This window comes from Syngnathus floridae, chromosome 10, assembly GCF_059516105.1.
Source record: "Syngnathus floridae isolate MCC-2025c chromosome 10, RoL_Sflo_1.0, whole genome shotgun sequence".
In the NCBI taxonomy this organism is placed as follows: domain Eukaryota; kingdom Metazoa; phylum Chordata; class Actinopteri; order Syngnathiformes; family Syngnathidae; genus Syngnathus; species Syngnathus floridae.
In genome coordinates this window covers 14,107,501-14,125,145 of record NC_142422.1, presented here as the reverse complement: position 1 = coordinate 14,125,145, position 17,645 = coordinate 14,107,501, and the positions used below count along the sequence as shown (strand labels likewise).

Sequence of the window (17,645 nt, the reverse complement as noted above, 5' to 3'; positions counted from 1 at the left end):
GAGATTCTTCCACTACCTACACCCGACCCGAGCGAATGCCTCTCACCCATATGCCTCGACGATCTGCAACCCGATTCTCTCTATGGAGCCTTGTCATCAACTTTTGACGTGTTTGAAACCCCTGAAACCTCGGGGCAGCAACAGCAGGAGGAGCAGCAGAGACCGCAACAGCATGAACCGTGGTCCTCGTCACGAGCCATCGAATTGTTTGATGACGCCTGCGCACGCTATCCTGAAAACGGCATGGATTTGCCCAGCTTGTCTGCTGCTGACATTAGAGTCTTACTCGAAGAGGCAGAATCGCACCTGCCCGCTGATTTTGAGGAGGGTGATGACCCTCAGCAGGCCCTTGAGTTTGGGGTCGTTCCTTCGATGAGCTCGACGCCTGGGAAAATCAACACACAGCAAGGCTCAGAGTATAATATGTGTGTCGAACCACTTAATTGGTTGGTGATTGAAGACTACACACGTCTAAAACTGATGGTGGTTCATCTTTTGTATGATGCATTGATTAAGCATGCTAAATCTAAGTGTGACGGATGTGCTCTTGATGATCTCAGCCAAATGCACCACACGTGCTTGTATGTTGAGGATCGAGACTTTTATTTCTACGCGAATTATGAAACAGTGATGGCTGAGTTGTGTAATGCTGACTTCCTCCACACGTTGTCGACAATGTTTTTCTATTTTAAAACCTCTGCACCCCTTATAAACATTCGCAATTCTGTTTCTGCCATTCTACATGACCTAGCTCACGAGTGCAAGATCTTTACACGGCTCCGTGCGATAAAACAAGAAGCGCGTGACATTGTGTTGAGCAGCAGCGAAGTCGCTCTATTATTTAGAACGTTTGGAAAAACAGAATGGGAGGTATTGTGAAAAAAATGTGGAGCCGGTTGAAGGCTTTCCTAACAGTACTTTTAGATGTAACAGGGGGCCAGCTAAAAAAGTTTAAAGTAACACCAACTATGCTATCTTCATTCCTGCGTTATGTTAAACCTTAGGATTTATAGAAAGATGTTTTTTACCATGTTTTACACGTGTTTCCGTTTACTAGTAATGTTTTTTTAAGAACTAGTTTGATTTTTTTATGTAATAAACTATTGTGACCGGAAAAGTGACTGTCTCTCTGTGTTTATTCAATGGCATGAGTTGTCTTCAGAGACTTTATAATTGTTGCTAAGAATCCTGTTAGTTTTAGGGCGAGAGACACGCCTACACAGGGGAAAAAAAAAAAAAACCCAAATCGAAAGCGAGAGACCGCCCAAAGCAGCAGCAGTGCGTTCGGACCTCTCATCTCGCACGTTTACTAACTTCTCGACTTAACTCCCCGCTAAAATTTGAAATAATGCCCACTAAAAAGGGGCTCGTGTTGGACGCGCTGGAAGACCTATCCAACGAGAACTTCAAAAGGTTTGTTAAGGCGCTGGTGGACCGTCGCGGTAACATAAAGGTGGCGAAAAACAAGGTGCAAGATAAGGACTTTGTGGACGTAACCGAGGTGCTGGTGTCCACTTTCACCGAGGACAACGCTCCAGCCGTGGTCTCCGAATTGCTCATCTCTATTAACTGCGCCGACGAGGCCTAAAAGCTCAGTGTGTGTGAGGCCAGAGGGGGGCAGCTAATTTTTAAGAACTACTTTGATTTTTCTGTAATAAACTATTGTGACCGGAAAAGTGACTGTTTCTCTGTGTTTATTCAATTCGAAATCGCAAGATATCATACCTGTTTGTTTTATTAACAGCGTCACAATCTGTTATCCGCCAGAACTGATCTAACAATGGGTGGCGACAGGTGTCTTCACAAACTCTATTTTTGTGCTACGAATCCAGCTAGTTTTGGGGGAGAGAGACGCCTGCATAGAGGGGCGGTGGATAGCTGTAAAAACACCAACATTAAAAAAGTAAAAGCTTTTTTATCCGATCAGGACGCATACACTTTACACAGACCAGCCAGAATAACTTTTCCTAGAAATAAAGTTTTTGTTCGAGGGCCTATGAGACAGTTCCAGGCAGATTTATGCGATTTGCAATCACTTGCGCGTTACAACGATGGTTATAAATATTTACTAACCGTAATCGATATATTTTCGAAACGCGCGTATGTACGCGTTTTGAAAGCAAAAACAGGTACCCACGTTAGCGAAGCATTTGAAGATATCCTAGCAGTTAGCGGTTCACCATTACGCCTTCAAACAGATAAAGGGACGGAGTTTTTTAACAAACATTTCCAGAAATTAATGAGAAAGCACAATATTACACATTTTTCCACCGTCTCAGACACTAAAGCGCAGACGGTCGAAAGATTCAACAAAACATTAAAAACCCGCATGTGGAGGTATTTCACTGCTAAGAACACACACAGATACGTGGATGTAATTCAGGATTTTATTGTCAGTTATAACGACAGTTTTCACAGCAGTATAAAAATGGCACCTAACGCTGTAAACGAGGAGAATAAGAATATCGTTTTCACTAACCTCTACGCGCGAAATCCTTTCCGACGGGAGAACAAGTTCCGGTTCACACCGGGCGACACTGTGCGAATTTCCAAAATAAAAGGGAATTTTGAAAAAGGTTATTTACAAAGTTACACGGATGAAATTTTCAGAATAAGACAGCGTCTCCACCGCGTTCCTCCCGTCTATAAAATATCAGACTTGGATGGTATGCCTGTAGAAGGGAGTTTCTACGAGGCTGAATTACAAAAAGTGCAAATAAAAAAAAAAAAAATTTTTCGCATACAGAAAATTCTTAAATCACGCACCGTGTCAGGTAAACGCGAGTCCCTCGTCCACTGGGTGGGCTGGCCATCCAAATTCGACAGTTGGGTACCCACAAAGAGTATTAAAAACATCTGACGATCTCTAAAACGGCCATTCTGTGGAAATTACAAGATGGGTGACCACCAGAGAGAATTCTACGTCACATTAGCGTCAAACGCAAGTGTACATCTTTTTAGTGCAAACACGCTCACAGAATTTAAAACGGAACTGGCTCAACATATTGATTTAAAAGGCTCGTGGGAGGTCGGGTTGTGCGAGATTTCGTACATAAACACAATCCCAACCATACCTGAGAAAAAACGGAACTTTTATCTAAAACAACCTAAAAATCCGCCCCCTAGAGGTGATACATTCCAAGACGACTCGGAAATTCGACATATGCTCAAAACAAGGGGAGGTGTTTATCAAAATTATGACTCGTTAGCTTTGGACATTCAAACTCTATTAACTAAAGCGAGTAACAAAAAGATTGACGTCCGATTTGATCAGCATAAACAGAGATTCATGTTTTCGGGCGAAGAAGGATTGAGAATTATGTTCAAGAGCCCCCTGGCGTATATTGTCGGGATAAATCCCGAGAATTGGCTGTCACTTAAACCGGAAGGCGTCAACGCACAACATCCTGCCGATATAAGAGCCGGATCATATTTTATGTTCATCTACACAGACATCATCCACCATCAGACAGTTGGTGACGCGTACGCCCCAATGCTTCGAACTCTGCCTCTAGAGGGTAACTTTGGTGAAGTTGTAAACAGAACTTTTAATCCGGTTTACTATTTAGATGTGTGCAGAAGCCATATTGAAACCATTTCGGTTTACCTGCGATCAGACCAGAACAACCCGTTAGATTTCGAATACGGGAAGGTTATTCTCACTCTGCATTTTAGATCGAAATTAAAACAAAAAAAAAAAAAAAAAAAAATGACGTCATCGTCAATGCATCCTGATTTGTACCGTTTTGTCGATTATTACGAAACACAAGTGGGGGGCTCTTTTCAAGCCGGTTTTGCGGGGGCACCGGTTCAGTACGGACGAGGTGTAGGATCTATTTTTGCAAAATTATTTCGTTTCGTGATGCCTTTGTTCAAAAACGGGTTTAACCTGGCGAAGCCGCATCTTCAAGCTGCCGCTAAAAACATAGCAACGGATGTAGCGGGGCGCGTCATTCAAAGAATCCACCAGAAACAAGGCCCCGAGCAAGAAGGTTCCGGGCTTGCTGTATTGTCACGTGGGAGCTTGCGACCTGAGGGGCGGAGGAAAAGAACCGTTAAAAGGAAAAGGCGCTCCACCGGTCTCAGACCAGTTGTCAGGAAAAAGCGGAGAAGACGCAAGACAGATATTTTCTCTTAAAAAATGGCCCTTCTACATTTCAAGAGCCACGAGGCGACTTTATCAAGTCTGGACCTGTTTTCTGCGCCCCTGACGCAATTCTCCATAGAAGATAGCTCATATGTCGAATTCATGCCCTTGTCAGCGATTGTGGACCAGGGGCCTATAGAGTTCTATATCCCCGGGGACGGCTCAAAATATTTAGATTTATCCGACACTTTACTACATCTCCGTGCAAAGGTGACGCGTAGGGATGGGACAAATATTCCACCGCAGGAGCAAGTCGGCATCGTGAATTTCCCTATAAACACAATTTTTAGTCAATTAGATATTTCGTTGGGTGGGCGGTTAATCTCACAATCTAGTGCTACACACGCATACAGATCCATCATCGAGCTGCTGTTAAACTTTTCAAACGATTCTTTGGAGTCACAATTCACAGCAGGAATGTTCGCTAAGGACACTAGGGGGCGTATGGACGCGATTTCGTTCGAAGAGGGCGTGGCTAACGCTGGTTTTGTGCGGCGCGCACATCAGATTGCCGGCTCACGTGAATTTCATCTCACGGGGCCGCTTCATGGAGATATTTTCTTTTCCGAACGCCATCTATTGAATAATGTGGATCTACGTCTAAAGTTAACTAGAGCTTCTGATGATTTCTGTCTCATGAGCGCTCCAGACAGTGATTCGTGTCTCAAAATACTAGGAGCATCGTTATTTGTGAAAAAAGTATCAATTTCACCGGCTGTGGCGATAGGTCACGCCGCCGCTTTACAGAAAGGTAACGCCCTTTATCCGTTGACCAGAATCAATATGAAGACCTTCAGTATACCACAAAACTCACGAATTTGTCATCAGGATAATCTATTCCTCGGCCACATCCCCAAGCAAATTGTAATAGCTCTCGTAAACCACAACAGTTTCATGGGCCGGAGAGATTTAAACCCGTTTAATTTTTTGCATTATAACATAGAGTATTTAGCTCTCAGCCACGAAGGTCGACAAATACCTGCCAAAGCTTTTCAGCCCAATTTCGAAGCTGGGATATGTACACGTGAATTTCATAATTTATACACAGCAACAGGACGTTTTCTGAAAGACCTACCTCTTTGTATCGATCAACAGGATTTTAGTCAGGGCTACTCACTTTTTGTTTTCAATTTAAGTCAGGTAGATGATTCCGGGGCTTTGTCACCTGTGAATAACGGGGTCCTAAGACTCGATTTGCGCTTCAGAACCCCATTACCACATACCGCGACCCTTATCGTATATGCTGCATACGATTCGCTTATCGAAATTAATGCTAAGAGGGAAGTATTGATGGACTATTATTAACGCTATGAACGGTCGTGAACTGGACATGATTATGACCCGGATGCAGAGAACATTATTCGGAGGTGTTTTCGCATCGGATGAGTTAGCTGACGTCAGAGACCCGCCTCCAAAATATTACATCGTCAACACGCATCCAAGACATTTACCCGGTGAGCACTGGCTCGCTTTGACTTTAGAATCGGACGGTTCGGCCACATTCTTTGATCCTTTTGGTCTGCCACCGGACAGCCCGTACTACCCGTCGAGTATATACAGATTTCTGAAGAAGCATTCTAAACGGGTCGACTATCAGAACGGGCAGTTGCAACACGAGCTCACAGACACCTGCGGTCAACATTGTGTGTATTATCTAAGTCAACGTGGGCGGGGCCTCACCTATCGCGAAGTGTTGACTCATTACAATTCGGATCCTCTCCATAACGACGCCATGGTTAGTGAGTTTGTCAAAAAATGTCGAAGGCCAGACCGGATGTGTGGCGGGCAAACATCATGTTCATTGCATAAATTTAAAAAATGTCATTGTCTGAAACCGTGTTAATGTTTTATAAAAATGTCTTTTATTCAATAAACATTGTTAAAGAGAGTTACAGAGTCATGTGTTTTTTTTCACTAACAACAATAGAGTATCATCTAATAACTAACCCATTTTACTATCGGCGACGTTCTTTTTCTTTTTCTCTTATTCATCACGTTTACATCTTCTGCATAAGAAACATCCGCATCTTCACCTGTAGCGTATTTCAAACGTTTAAAATCTGCGCGAGCCAAGGGGTTGGAGATACTTGTTTCCGGCAGGTTTAATCGGGCTAGCGTCCGGAGAAATTCACTCCATCCTACCGGTTTCTCGTAGATTTTTTTCCCACTCGCACACAAATGTCTCAACAGATCGCTCATATGGGAGCCTTTGATAGTTTTCCCTCTAAAAATAAATTCACTTAACGGTGTCCAGCTTACATCTTCTGCCGACAGTCTTTTCAGCACATAGTTGGCGTTACGCCGTAAACGTGGACCTATGGCGTCCAAGATATCCTCATAGCGTCTACCTGTCACCTCGATCGTGGTCTCATCTCCGGTCTTTCTTTCTCCCTCCTCATTGGCTTCGTTGCGAATCGTAATAGGAATTTGCTCGGAGTCTTTTTGTTTGACCAGCCCCATGTAACGCTGCATTAAGGTCTGATAAATTTTGATCTTTTCATATTGATTTAAATTTTTATTATCCAAAACCTGTTTCATCTCTTCATCCAAAGAATGCTCTGCTGTATCACGGATGGTCGGAGCGGGTCGATTCAGCCTCTCGAACTGATAAGGTGAAATCAGGAACATTTTCTGAGCCGTTTTCAAACTCATTTTTTATGATTTGCTCATAAAGCCGCTAATGACACTCCCGAGAACAGGTGCGAAAGCGGCCAGCAACGGTAATATAAAACCACCTTTCTGAACTAACACAGCTCTTTTCTTCTTCAAAGTATTTTTCTTATCAGCCAAAAAGCGGATATTTTTCTTTTGCTTTTTAAGTCTCTTGTAAAGTTTTGATTTTAAGGGTACATGTCCTTTAAGAAGATTTAGAGCAATCTCACATAACGCTTTCACCAGACTACTAGGGCCTCTGAGTAGCAAATGCTTACGTTTGGCCGGTTTGGATGTAAACAGAGATTTGAGTAACGGTGCGTTTGTTTTTAAAAGCTTCGTCATCGTTTTATTGTTTGGGTATATAAACGACAGGCCACTGGTTATGTAGTACACCTGTACGTAGTCTATATTGTTCTGGGCATGAAGGTGTCAAATCTACCAGTAAATACCCATGCGGCTCTCTTGTAGCATCTTCAAAGCATTCCAGGAAAAACTTCCGGTTGCCGGGAGAAATTTGATTCGCCAGGACACTCACCTGCTGTTTATCACGGGGGTTTTTGAACAAAATCAAATAATTACTGTTTAAACTAATAGTACGGCTAAATTTGCCCTGATGGAATACATTCTGCGTTAGCATTATAACGCTTAAATTTTTATGATGTCTATATTGGGTGAATATTCGGACCACTTCAGGGTTATCCGAAGCTTGGAAGATGATGTCATCCAGAATCAGTAGATGGTGCTGGTGTGGCGGGAACAGCTTCTCGTCATCAAAAGATTCAGGCAGCCCCTTGATAAAAACAATGTCTTTATTCAGGTTTTTGAGTTCATCGTACATTGGTTGATGTGCTGTATAAACCCAGACAATATTATCAGGTTTTTTTCTTAGAACATGTTCAGGATTTTGCAATACATTTTTTACAAAGAAAGTCTTCCCACAACCTGAAGGCCCTGCGACTAAAGATGAGAAAGGAAGTTCTAATCTGGGGTCGAATTCAATCTGATTAAAAGCCATTTCCACACACGCAGACACACGTATGGATAGATAGAAATATCAGTAGCCAAACGGTTCAGTGGTGCCTCGCTCTAGCAGCCTTCTTTTATCGTACACCACACGAAGCCGCTTGGAAAATGACATGTTTCTGAGATGAAACCCTCTCTTATCGCGAACGATGTTATGTTGGGGGGCGTATAGCACATCTGAGTTTGCACATGCTGTATCGATGTACCCTTGAACCAAATTGAGCATGCTATCGAGATTGATGCTGCGACCGCTTTCGTGACTTTGTGTGATACCCTTCACCTTCATGACCGTCTGAGATGATCCTCGTGTTTTGTAAGCGTATGTTTTGGGACCGGCTGAGACGAATTCTAAAATGCTGTCATTCGAAAGCTCATCTGTCAAATCACCCAGATAATCACCTAGAGGGAGAACACTTTCACCTGGCTTCACAGTGTACACGAGGCTGTCTGTATCGGTGTAAAGGACACGCCTCTGTAAAATTTCTAAATAGCTGTACATTTTTAAGCGTGCATAGGCTGTTGTGAAACACGCTGCAGCCACGTTTGATGTTTTTGAGGCGGGGATCTCATTGTTTATGTTGATACAATACTGCACAATTGAGAGCTTCTCATTGATAAAATGGAAGAATTTCACATTGTACAGACCTGAAAACAGAAGCTCAAAAAAATCCTCTGATTTTGTCACAATTTTTGTGTTTGCCATGTTGTCACGTTGCGCTAGTTTTCCCCACAGATTGTTAAGACAGAGTTTTGACACTTGTCTTTTGCCAGGGTTTACAGCAATTTTGGAAGGATCGAGTTGGATACCTTGATGAACGGCATACTCTTCTATGTATCTTTCTCTGTCAGCCTGGTTGACCGCGTGAGCTGGATAACCTGAAGATTCTTGTTTACCTTTTAGAAATGTTCGCATGTAATCACGGAAAATTGTGTCGCTCGTTCTTGTGTAATGCCACACTTCTGTAATTTCCGCAACCGTGTACCCGAGATCTAGTGCCTTAACAAATTCAGGGGTTGTCCAAACACCTGTCAACGATCTTTGCTCATCACTATGTGTACACGCCGTCTGCTGGTTGTTACACTCGGCGCATGTACGGCACAGTGTGAAGACGAGTTTACCTTTAGCTGTTTTGAACGGTAGAACGGGAAAATATAAACCACGGGGTGGGTTGACTGTGGCGCTGATGAAACCAAAATACGACCTAGGGTCTTTAAAATCACCGTGGATAATCGTTGGATGATCGATTGGGTAGGTGGCTGTACTGTTGATGAAAGGATACAATGATGTCACATCAACATACAACACACGCTCGTCTGGCTCTGCCGTGTATTTTAAAACGAATGCGTTTGTTCGGCCCCCAAAAAGAGCCTGCCTCGGTTTGAGCGGTGCAGGAAATTTGGATTTTTTAAGGAATTCCTTCACCTCTATGTCCATCTTTTTCATTTGCAACCATTCATGCTCCCACATAATTACAAGGTACACATCCTGTCTAAGCTGTAGATCCTGAATTTTCTTTTGTGTTTTATCAAACCTCTCCTGAAAAGGGCGTTTGGTTGTCGGGCATATTTTAGAGAGGTCGAAGCATTCTGCGCAGCCGTGGTGATAACAACCGAAATACTCAAACACTATTTTTACGCCCCCGATTTCACAATAACCATCTACAAAGTAGTTGTCTATCCTAACTTCACCACCGTTCAATGCGTGTCTAATTTGGATATTTTGACTGTGCATGATCCATTGCATGTACTGAATAGAATCGTGTGAGAAAGCTTTGTACTGACGCATATAGTTGTCTGATGGTGTAATGGCTAGTGTTTGAGGGGTCAGAAAATTAGCTCTGAAAACTTTCATGCACGCCGACGCAATTGTTACTGCATTGAATGGATCTGTTCCGGTGGCCTCAAAAAACTCACTCCTGAATTTTTCACACCCTTGCATTAACAGATCAACATCATTCTCGCAGTAGGCTATTGCCTGTTTAGCAAAATCAAACACATTGCTAGCTTCTTTGGCATACCACTCGTCAAACTTTGATCGTTGGGAGGGTGACATTCGCTCGGTGCCGTAGTACATGGGGTCAGGGTGACACCCGACGTAGTTTAGATGCTCTAAAGAGCTGAATTTGTGTGGGAAGTACCCCTTTGATTTGTCTTCAAACCCCAGGGCCTTAGGCATTGCGCTTAGAGGCATCGTCAAGAATGAGAGAGAGTCTATGAATCGTGATTTTGTGTCTAAATCGACAAATGATAGAACTTTACTCCCTTGCATCAGAATGTCGAGTTTGAGACCTAATTCGAGCATTCTCCTTATCAGTATGTATGAATCAAAACCTCTCGCATTATGTGCAACAAACGTAGTTTGTTTAAACCGTGGCATTCGGAAAAATCTGAGAAATTCATCAACACAATCTGTGCCATACCAATGCTTCGTCAGTCTATTCGATCTGCAGCAGATGAGAAAAGGTTTGTGTAAACCGTTTGTGTCTACATAAGTTTCGAAATCGTAGTAGACTACATTTTTGCACGGTGGTTGAGGTTTGATGGGCTGAATGTAGCACATGTGGGGGTTCAATAAGGCGTCATCTTGATTTATGATCTCATCACACACTGCGCATTTTTTAACGGGGCAGCGATGTTTAGCACCGGTACCATCAGCTTTCACATAATACTGGAGACTACATTCCAAGCATTTTTTGTATGAAGCGCAGTTGCTCGCACGATTCATTGATCGGGACTCTTTATGTTTGATAAGGCATTCCTCATTACGACAAGATTTGTTACAGTCGGGGCAGATGATAGGTTTAAACCGTCGCTGTTTACAGCACATATGTCAGAGTTACGGCCCGCGGGCCAGATCCGGCCCGCGAATTGATTATCTATGGCCCCCTGGATGATATTGAATTACTATTAGAACCGGCCCGCAGGCCACAGCCGCCCGCTGGTGTTTTGCACGCACCAACACTACATTTCCCACAATGCAACGGTAGCCCGCGATGCCCCTGCAGCTTGCACAAGCGGCTTCATTATTCCTCAGTAGTCAGAGCAGAGTTCAACTTTCTGATACCCCCCTCCTCAAAAATGGCTAAACGTAAGGTGGACGCTGAGAACAGGGGGTTTCAGGCCAGGTGGTAGGCAGAGTACATGTTTACGGAGGTAAGACGCAAACTTGTGTGTCTTCTGTGTGGAGAAAATGCGGCTGTAATGAAAGAATTAAATTTAAGAAGGCACTATCGAACGTCCAAGAAACACACAGACCAAGACAAGAAAATGGAATATGAACAAAAGCTACAGAAGGTGGAAGAATTAAAACGAGGCCTTAAGTCCAGACAGGCTATGTTCACGTATGCTAAATCGCAAAGCGAGGCTGCTGCCAAGGCTAGCTTTATTGTGGCAAAAGAGATCGCCAAATCAGCCAGTTCAAAATCAGTTCAAGACGTGATTTTTCTTTGAAGAAAGTATTGTTTTGTCTGTGTGCCGTAAATTTTTGCATTTTTTTATTTATATTTATTTTTCAGTTGAATGGACCAAGGGAAAATTGCAGATAAGAGCCATGAGAAAGAATACAACTGATTTGATTAATTTTTTATTTTACGATTTGAAAGCAATGATCGGTAGATCATAGAGCAGCACAATAATACATTTTCAGTTTATAATGCATGCACTTTTATTTATGCATTTATCTTGATATTAAGAAACACATTTTGTTTTTAAAACAATTTAATTTTTTGCTGTTTGGCTGTTGAAAATATTTTCCCTTGAAGTTACTGACAGAGCCATATTCATTTAATCATTAAATAATGTACACTGTGTTAGGTCTTAGTTCAATAGGCTATGTGCAATCATTCCGATATATTTTAATAAACATTGAACCAGTCCGGCCCTCGGCTTGTAGCAAATTTGTTTTTTTGGCCCTCTGTGTGTTTGACTTTGACATCCCTGGTTTACAGCATGGATCAAGACAAACGCCACAGTGTCCTGCACAATGGTGCTGTTGCCAATTGTCATGCCCTTTGTAACAATACCTGCAGAAGAATGCGTGGCCCACAAATGCCTCAATCGCTTTCACGCCGTAATAGTGGCCCACGCTTCAAGGTGCCATCTTGATACCCCCAAACCACCCCACATAAAAAAAAAAAAAAAACGTCATAAATCTTAACATCAATAGATCATAAGATTTTATAACCCCTCAGATAAAAAATAACATAAAAGGACTAAAGAATTTATGGCCCTCAGTAATGCCGACTCCACTATTGTTTGTCAAATTACATTAGAGATAACTTGTGACTTGTAACAGTGTGATTTTCTCAACAAAAGCCCCTTGATCCTCTAAACCAATGTTTACCAAATTACATGCGTCTCTCGCTTTCAGATAACTTTGGCTGAGCTATTGTTTCTCAAATTATATGCGATTCTCTTCCAGCCAACTTTGACACCTATAATGTTGCCCCCTGTCACAAACCCCCCACCCTATCACAAACACCCCCTCCCCTTCGCCTTCTCAACAAAAAGGGTCCCCTTCAATCTCACACGTACGGGCCGGATGCAAAGGTAGCTCAGAGGGCTGTTAGCAAAGCTAGCACAGGTGCTCCACCTGTCTTGATTCATAAAAATACATGCCCATACATATCCACATCTTAAAAATGGCGCCAGCAAACCAAAATGGCGACAGTCAAAGATGGCGCCGTCACGACTGGCGCCATCTTGATGCCACCAACCCGCTAAAGAATTTATGACCCCCAATAAAATACGTCATAAATCTTAACATCAATAGATCATAAAATTTTATGACCCCCTAACTCATTTGCATATGAATAGACATCAAAGCCTGCCGCATTATAACTCTCTCTGTCGCCGTTGCGGCAGGTGGCATCTCAAAGGGCGGCGTTGTTCCGCTCGTCCCCTTGCCAGTCGTGGCGGCACTGCCGTTTGTTGCTGCAGAGTCAGCAAGCGTGGTGTAGCCTCTGGTGTTGTTTGGCTGCCTGTTGGTCGTCCTGACAATGGTTGAGGCGCTGGTCGACGTGCCAGTTGACGTGCCGGTGGACGCGCTGGTGGACGCGGCAGTGGACGCGCCGGTTGACGCGCCGCTCGACACGCCAGTTGACATTGTCGTCATGTAAATGCCACCCACGATAGAACACACTTCAGAAATGTTGAGAAATGCCACAACTCACACACACAGAACAACAGCTTGTTGTGTGAACTTTGACCTCTGGCTGACCTGTGATACCCATGGCTAGGAGCATTGTTGTCGTCCACATTCTTGTGCTGTGCGTGCGTCTGTGCGTGTTCCTTTTTATAGCACACACCTATGTAGAGGTGGTGCCGAGCAGGTGTGGGGCCACACCCCGGGGTGGGGCCACACCCCATCATACCTGCAGAAGCACAGTGCCTCACATTGGATGTAGTTTGCACGTGCACTCTGTCACACACTTCATGTGCATGTTACGTGTGTATTGCAACGGTGAGGCACCGTCCAACTCAGCGGGACACTCCCTCTACAAACCTTGCCCACGGATACGTATATTTAATTCACGTGGGGCCGTAGGCCAAGCTACTGCTTGCGGTCGCACCCCGCGTGTGGATGCCTAGGGCTGCACCCCATTAGGCCCCCCCCGCTCATTGCTCTATGTATATGACAACAAGTTGCAATTTGTACTTTTAATTAACGAATTGATTCTTTGAAGAAAGATCAGTAAAAATCAACAAGTCATTTCCATATTGCGAGTGATGACACTGCGGCGATGACGACATCACGGCAGTCGTGGAGAGGTCGCGGTCAGTTGTAGGCGTCTTTGTCGCTCTGCGATTGGCTGTGTGCTGGATCCAGCGGTAGTTCAGGGTTGAACGTAGGTTGCTCCTCCAGCTGACCTGCAGACGAAGGGATAGTGGGGGGGATGAAAGGCCGCTGGGGCGTAATGCGTCGTCGCAGGAGCGCGTCGCGTGATCTGACCGACCGTTTGACGTGAGCACTTTTGCCAGATGATTCCAGAAAGAGCAGCTCCTCTGGCGCAGGCCTTGCTTCTGGCTAAGGGTGGGGCTTAGCTCCAGAAAGATGGGCGGAGCTTCAGAGGACAGTACCGGATGCCAGCGGGGCAGAGAGGTCGCCGGCCATGACACTGAAGGGTTGGGATTGCTGAGGGCAAAAGAAAAAGCCTCGCATCGTGAAATTTGGAGCGTGTCTGTCTAACAAATCAACTGTCACTCCTTCACGTTGTCATGCAGCCTTGTGTTTAGGGGTTTGTCAGGTTGTCTGTCTGTCGGTCAGTTTGTAAGTCAGGCAGACACATGGGCAGACAACCTGGCCCACTGTCAGTCCATTGGTGTGCGTGGTTGTCACCCGCTCCTGACGAAGCTGGCCACATAGCTGATGATAGCCAGCGAGAGGCGCCGCTCGGCAGCAGTGAAGCGCGCTGAGGCGGTGGGCCGAAGATGCACTCCAAACAGCAGCTGCACGTCCGGCGCCAGCGAGTCCTCGGCCCTGCAAATGGGAAGCGGGCCGGGTTAGGACGGCTCCAAGCAGCCTTGGGCTGGGCGCACCGCACCTGCTGCCGCTCTCCGGCTGGTGATACAGGAAGACATTGGCACCGCTCTTTGCATAGTGGCTGGCCATCCGCAAGCTGGGACAGACCACCAACAGGTCTCTGCAGCCAAATGGGCAAGCGATCAGTAACACTCAAGACGCAGTCAACCGGCGCCCGCCCACCTGGTGGCGTTGTCGAAGGCGCGTGAGAAGAGGTTGTATCCAGCGGGGGCGGAGCTATGGTCCAGAGAATAGAACCACGTGGCCGCCTCCTTCAGCAGCGAGCTTCCCGAGGCTCCGCCCAGCAAGCGGCTCAGCACCTGGTAAAACGCCGTCTTGCCACCAGGCAGCGCCGCTGCAAAGTCCTGACACCACCCACAATGCAAGGGGCGCGTGACTTTGCGTGTGCGTGCAATCAAATCACCGTGATGCTTTCCACCACTCATCTATGTGCATGTGTGTTTGCATGCACGCTCATCAATGTTTCCATGTTTGTGTCTTCTCACTCATCCATGTGAGTGAGCATGTTCGTGTGCATGTGCGCATGAGCGTGAATGTCCCGCTCCAACGCGCTATGACCTCCGACCTTGACGCTTTGCATCCGGGCTATGATCCCGTCATGCTGTGACGTTCCGAGGAGGAGGTCGACTCTGCGCAGGGACGCCGGCTCCCCGGCGGCGGCATCATCGTTGCGGGGCCACGTGGGTGACCAGAACTGGAGTGGCCCGCCAGCGACCAGCAGCTATAAAGACAAGAAGTGGTGTGGGCAGGACTCGCCAGGCACCGCGTCACGTGGCCTACCTTAGTCTGAGCAGCATTCAGCGCGTGCACAGACGCCGCCCTGAGGCATGCCATCAAGCGGCGGTCGTCATCCGTGGCACAGTCCAGCTCGGCGGCCAGGCGCAACGTCAGCCGTCTGGCGGCCGATGGCGTTTGGAACAATGTCGGAGAGAACAGCGAGCCGCCCTGCACGCCCCACGTTCCATGTCAAGAGGACGCACGTGTGACAAACAGCACATGAATAACAAGCGTGAAGAACAGCATGGGACAATTACGTGTAGAAAAGCAAGAATGCACAAGCAAAAGCTAACAATACACATGCACAGATGCACACGTAGAACGAGGGATGTTTGCTCTCTCTTGTTCTGACCAATAACAGGACTGAGTGGCGATTCCTCCGCTGCTACACAGATGGAGCACACACAGCCACAGGCACGTGCTTAGTACTGACCATGAGCAACATGCGATGGAAAAGGGGCGTACGGCGCATAAGGAGCAGGCTGACGATGTTGGCGCCGTCGCATTCGGCCCCCACCGTCACTCTGCTCTGGTCTCCGCCCAGCGCTGAAATGTGGGCCTTGACCCAGGCCAGGGCCGCCTCCTGATCTGACGCACCCCAGTTGCCGTCCATGTCTGACGCACCTGCATGCCGAGTTGCGAGTGCGTCAAATGCGGACACAATGTATTTTTTTGGGCGCGTGCTGGCTTGCGCTACGGACCTGTGCTGAGGAAACCGAGAGCCGCTGTCCTGTACGCGGCTGTCACCACCAGCAGGTTTCCGATCGCTGCGAGGGCGGAGCCGTCCAGGATGGCTCGGCTGTTATCAGTCGATGGGTTGACAAAGAAGACCAGCACCGGGAGGCGCCCCTTCTGACCGAGCATGCATGCAAAGGTCAGCCAGTGTCAGGTTACCTCATTTGCATGTGACTTAAAATGGCGTCGGTCACCATGGCGACAGGCCTGAACACGTTGAGGTAGAGGCAGTCCTCGCTGGCGTCCGCTCTGCCTGGTTGGACACAGCCGGACCTGAGGGACGTGCGCACATGCGTCAGCCTCCTTTCACGTGGCCGCCGGGCATGATCGGACATACCGCGCTTTAGAGGCATCCCGTGTCCCATTCCAATCGGGGGGCTGCGCGCTTCGGAAGCGTAGCGATCCGATGGGCGGACGGGCATACGGAACGCCGAGGAACTGCAGCACCCGCTTCCTGCCCAAGCCCAGCGCCATTTCCGTGGCGATGCCCCTTAGGGTGCCGTGACCCGCGATGGCCACGGTTGTCTCTGCCGCCGCCGCTAATGACAAGGTGAATGCACGTTACTGCGACGCGTGCATTCAAAAAACACAAATGGGGCAATATCGCGCGAACTAACACCCGCACACATACGCATAGCGCACCTCCCAAGTACCCATACACATGCACACATACATACACATGCACACACACAGACACACACACCCGCACCCGCAGGAATAACTCACACGTATATACACAACACCATAAAAAACAAACATAAAAAAACAGACGTGAACAAAAACATGCACACAAACACACGTGTGTGACTAACACACAAACGTGAAAAGTTATAGTGCATCATTTGCTACATCCATCCACCCATTTTCTGTACCGCCTTGTTGCCCATGGAGGTCATGGGCGCGCTGGAGCCTATCCCAGCTGTCAACGGGCAGTAGGCTGGGGATACCCTGAACCGGTTGCCAGCCAATCGCAGGGCACACAGAGACATACAACCATCCACACTCGCATCTAGGGACAATTAAGAGTGCTCAATCGGCCTACCAAGCATGTTTTTGGGATGTGGGAGGAAACCGGAGTGCCCGGAGAAAACCCACGCGGGCCCGGGGAGAACATGCAAACTCCACACAGGGAGGGCCGGGGATGGAATCGAACCTGCACCCTCCTAACAGTGAGGTGGACGTGCTAACCAGTGTGCCACTGAGCCGCTCATTTGCTACACATGTACACAAAACAAAATAGTCATTTAGATCAGCTGACCTCTCCTCAGGTACACCTGGGGGGCGGGCTCTCGGACCACCAGCCGGCAGGTGAAGGCGGGGCTTTCCGAGCCAGGGGCGGAGCTTAGGGCGCACACAGTGGTGTCGGGGTAAAGGATGCAGCGGGTGGCGGACTCCCATTCGGCCAATGACACGGCGGCGCAAGACTTCGCCTCCTGGCAGGCTGCAATGGGAAGAGTGCACACAAGAAGTGACCTCACCGCCGTCATGTGACGCTCAACTCGAGTTGCCTCCCAAATCACTTTCGTGTCCACGATGCAAAATTGCGAGAGAATTGTTTGGGGATTAATGGATTGGATTGTCAACTTCGCCCAGTGATCAGCAAGGCCAGGTTACCATGGAGACACCAATCCCTGGTTCGAAGAGGATCGGCAGCGATGTCGCGGCTGATGTGTATGACATCGTAAGAAGGTGAGGACGCGTCCAGCACAAGCACCGAATCGGGCAGCAGACTCCACTGCTCCATGGACACTGATGGACGGCAAGAAG

At 46.9% G+C, this 17,645-nt stretch overlaps 1 protein-coding gene across 5 annotated transcripts in view; it reads right to left on the bottom strand.

Annotated features, from left to right (window-relative positions):
- Positions 1 to 13,468: 13,468 nt before the first annotated feature.
- tg (thyroglobulin) overlaps positions 13,469 to 17,645 on the bottom strand; it is a 16,930-nt gene continuing 12,753 nt past the window's right edge. For 2 of the 5 annotated variants that reach the window (XM_088386906.1, XM_088386909.1), the window contains 13 exons: positions 17,493 to 17,627; positions 17,137 to 17,319; positions 16,216 to 16,417; positions 16,073 to 16,151; positions 15,845 to 15,995; positions 15,577 to 15,767; positions 15,147 to 15,311; positions 14,932 to 15,087; positions 14,529 to 14,710; positions 14,368 to 14,466; positions 14,163 to 14,303; positions 13,780 to 13,958; positions 13,469 to 13,693 (listed from right to left, as the gene is read on the bottom strand). In XM_088386906.1, the coding sequence (XP_088243032.1) occupies positions 13,602 to 13,693; positions 13,780 to 13,958; positions 14,163 to 14,303; positions 14,368 to 14,466; positions 14,529 to 14,710; positions 14,932 to 15,087; positions 15,147 to 15,311; positions 15,577 to 15,767; positions 15,845 to 15,995; positions 16,073 to 16,151; positions 16,216 to 16,417; positions 17,137 to 17,319; positions 17,493 to 17,627 (1,955 nt within the window). In that variant the 3' untranslated portion in view covers positions 13,469 to 13,601. Of the gene's footprint in view, positions 13,694 to 13,779; positions 13,959 to 14,123; positions 14,304 to 14,367; positions 14,467 to 14,528; positions 14,711 to 14,931; positions 15,088 to 15,146; positions 15,312 to 15,576; positions 15,768 to 15,844; positions 15,996 to 16,072; positions 16,152 to 16,215; positions 16,418 to 17,136; positions 17,320 to 17,492; positions 17,628 to 17,645 lie in introns of those variants that run through there. The other 3 variants (XM_088386907.1, XM_088386908.1, XR_015860815.1) reach the window with 3 other exon arrangements.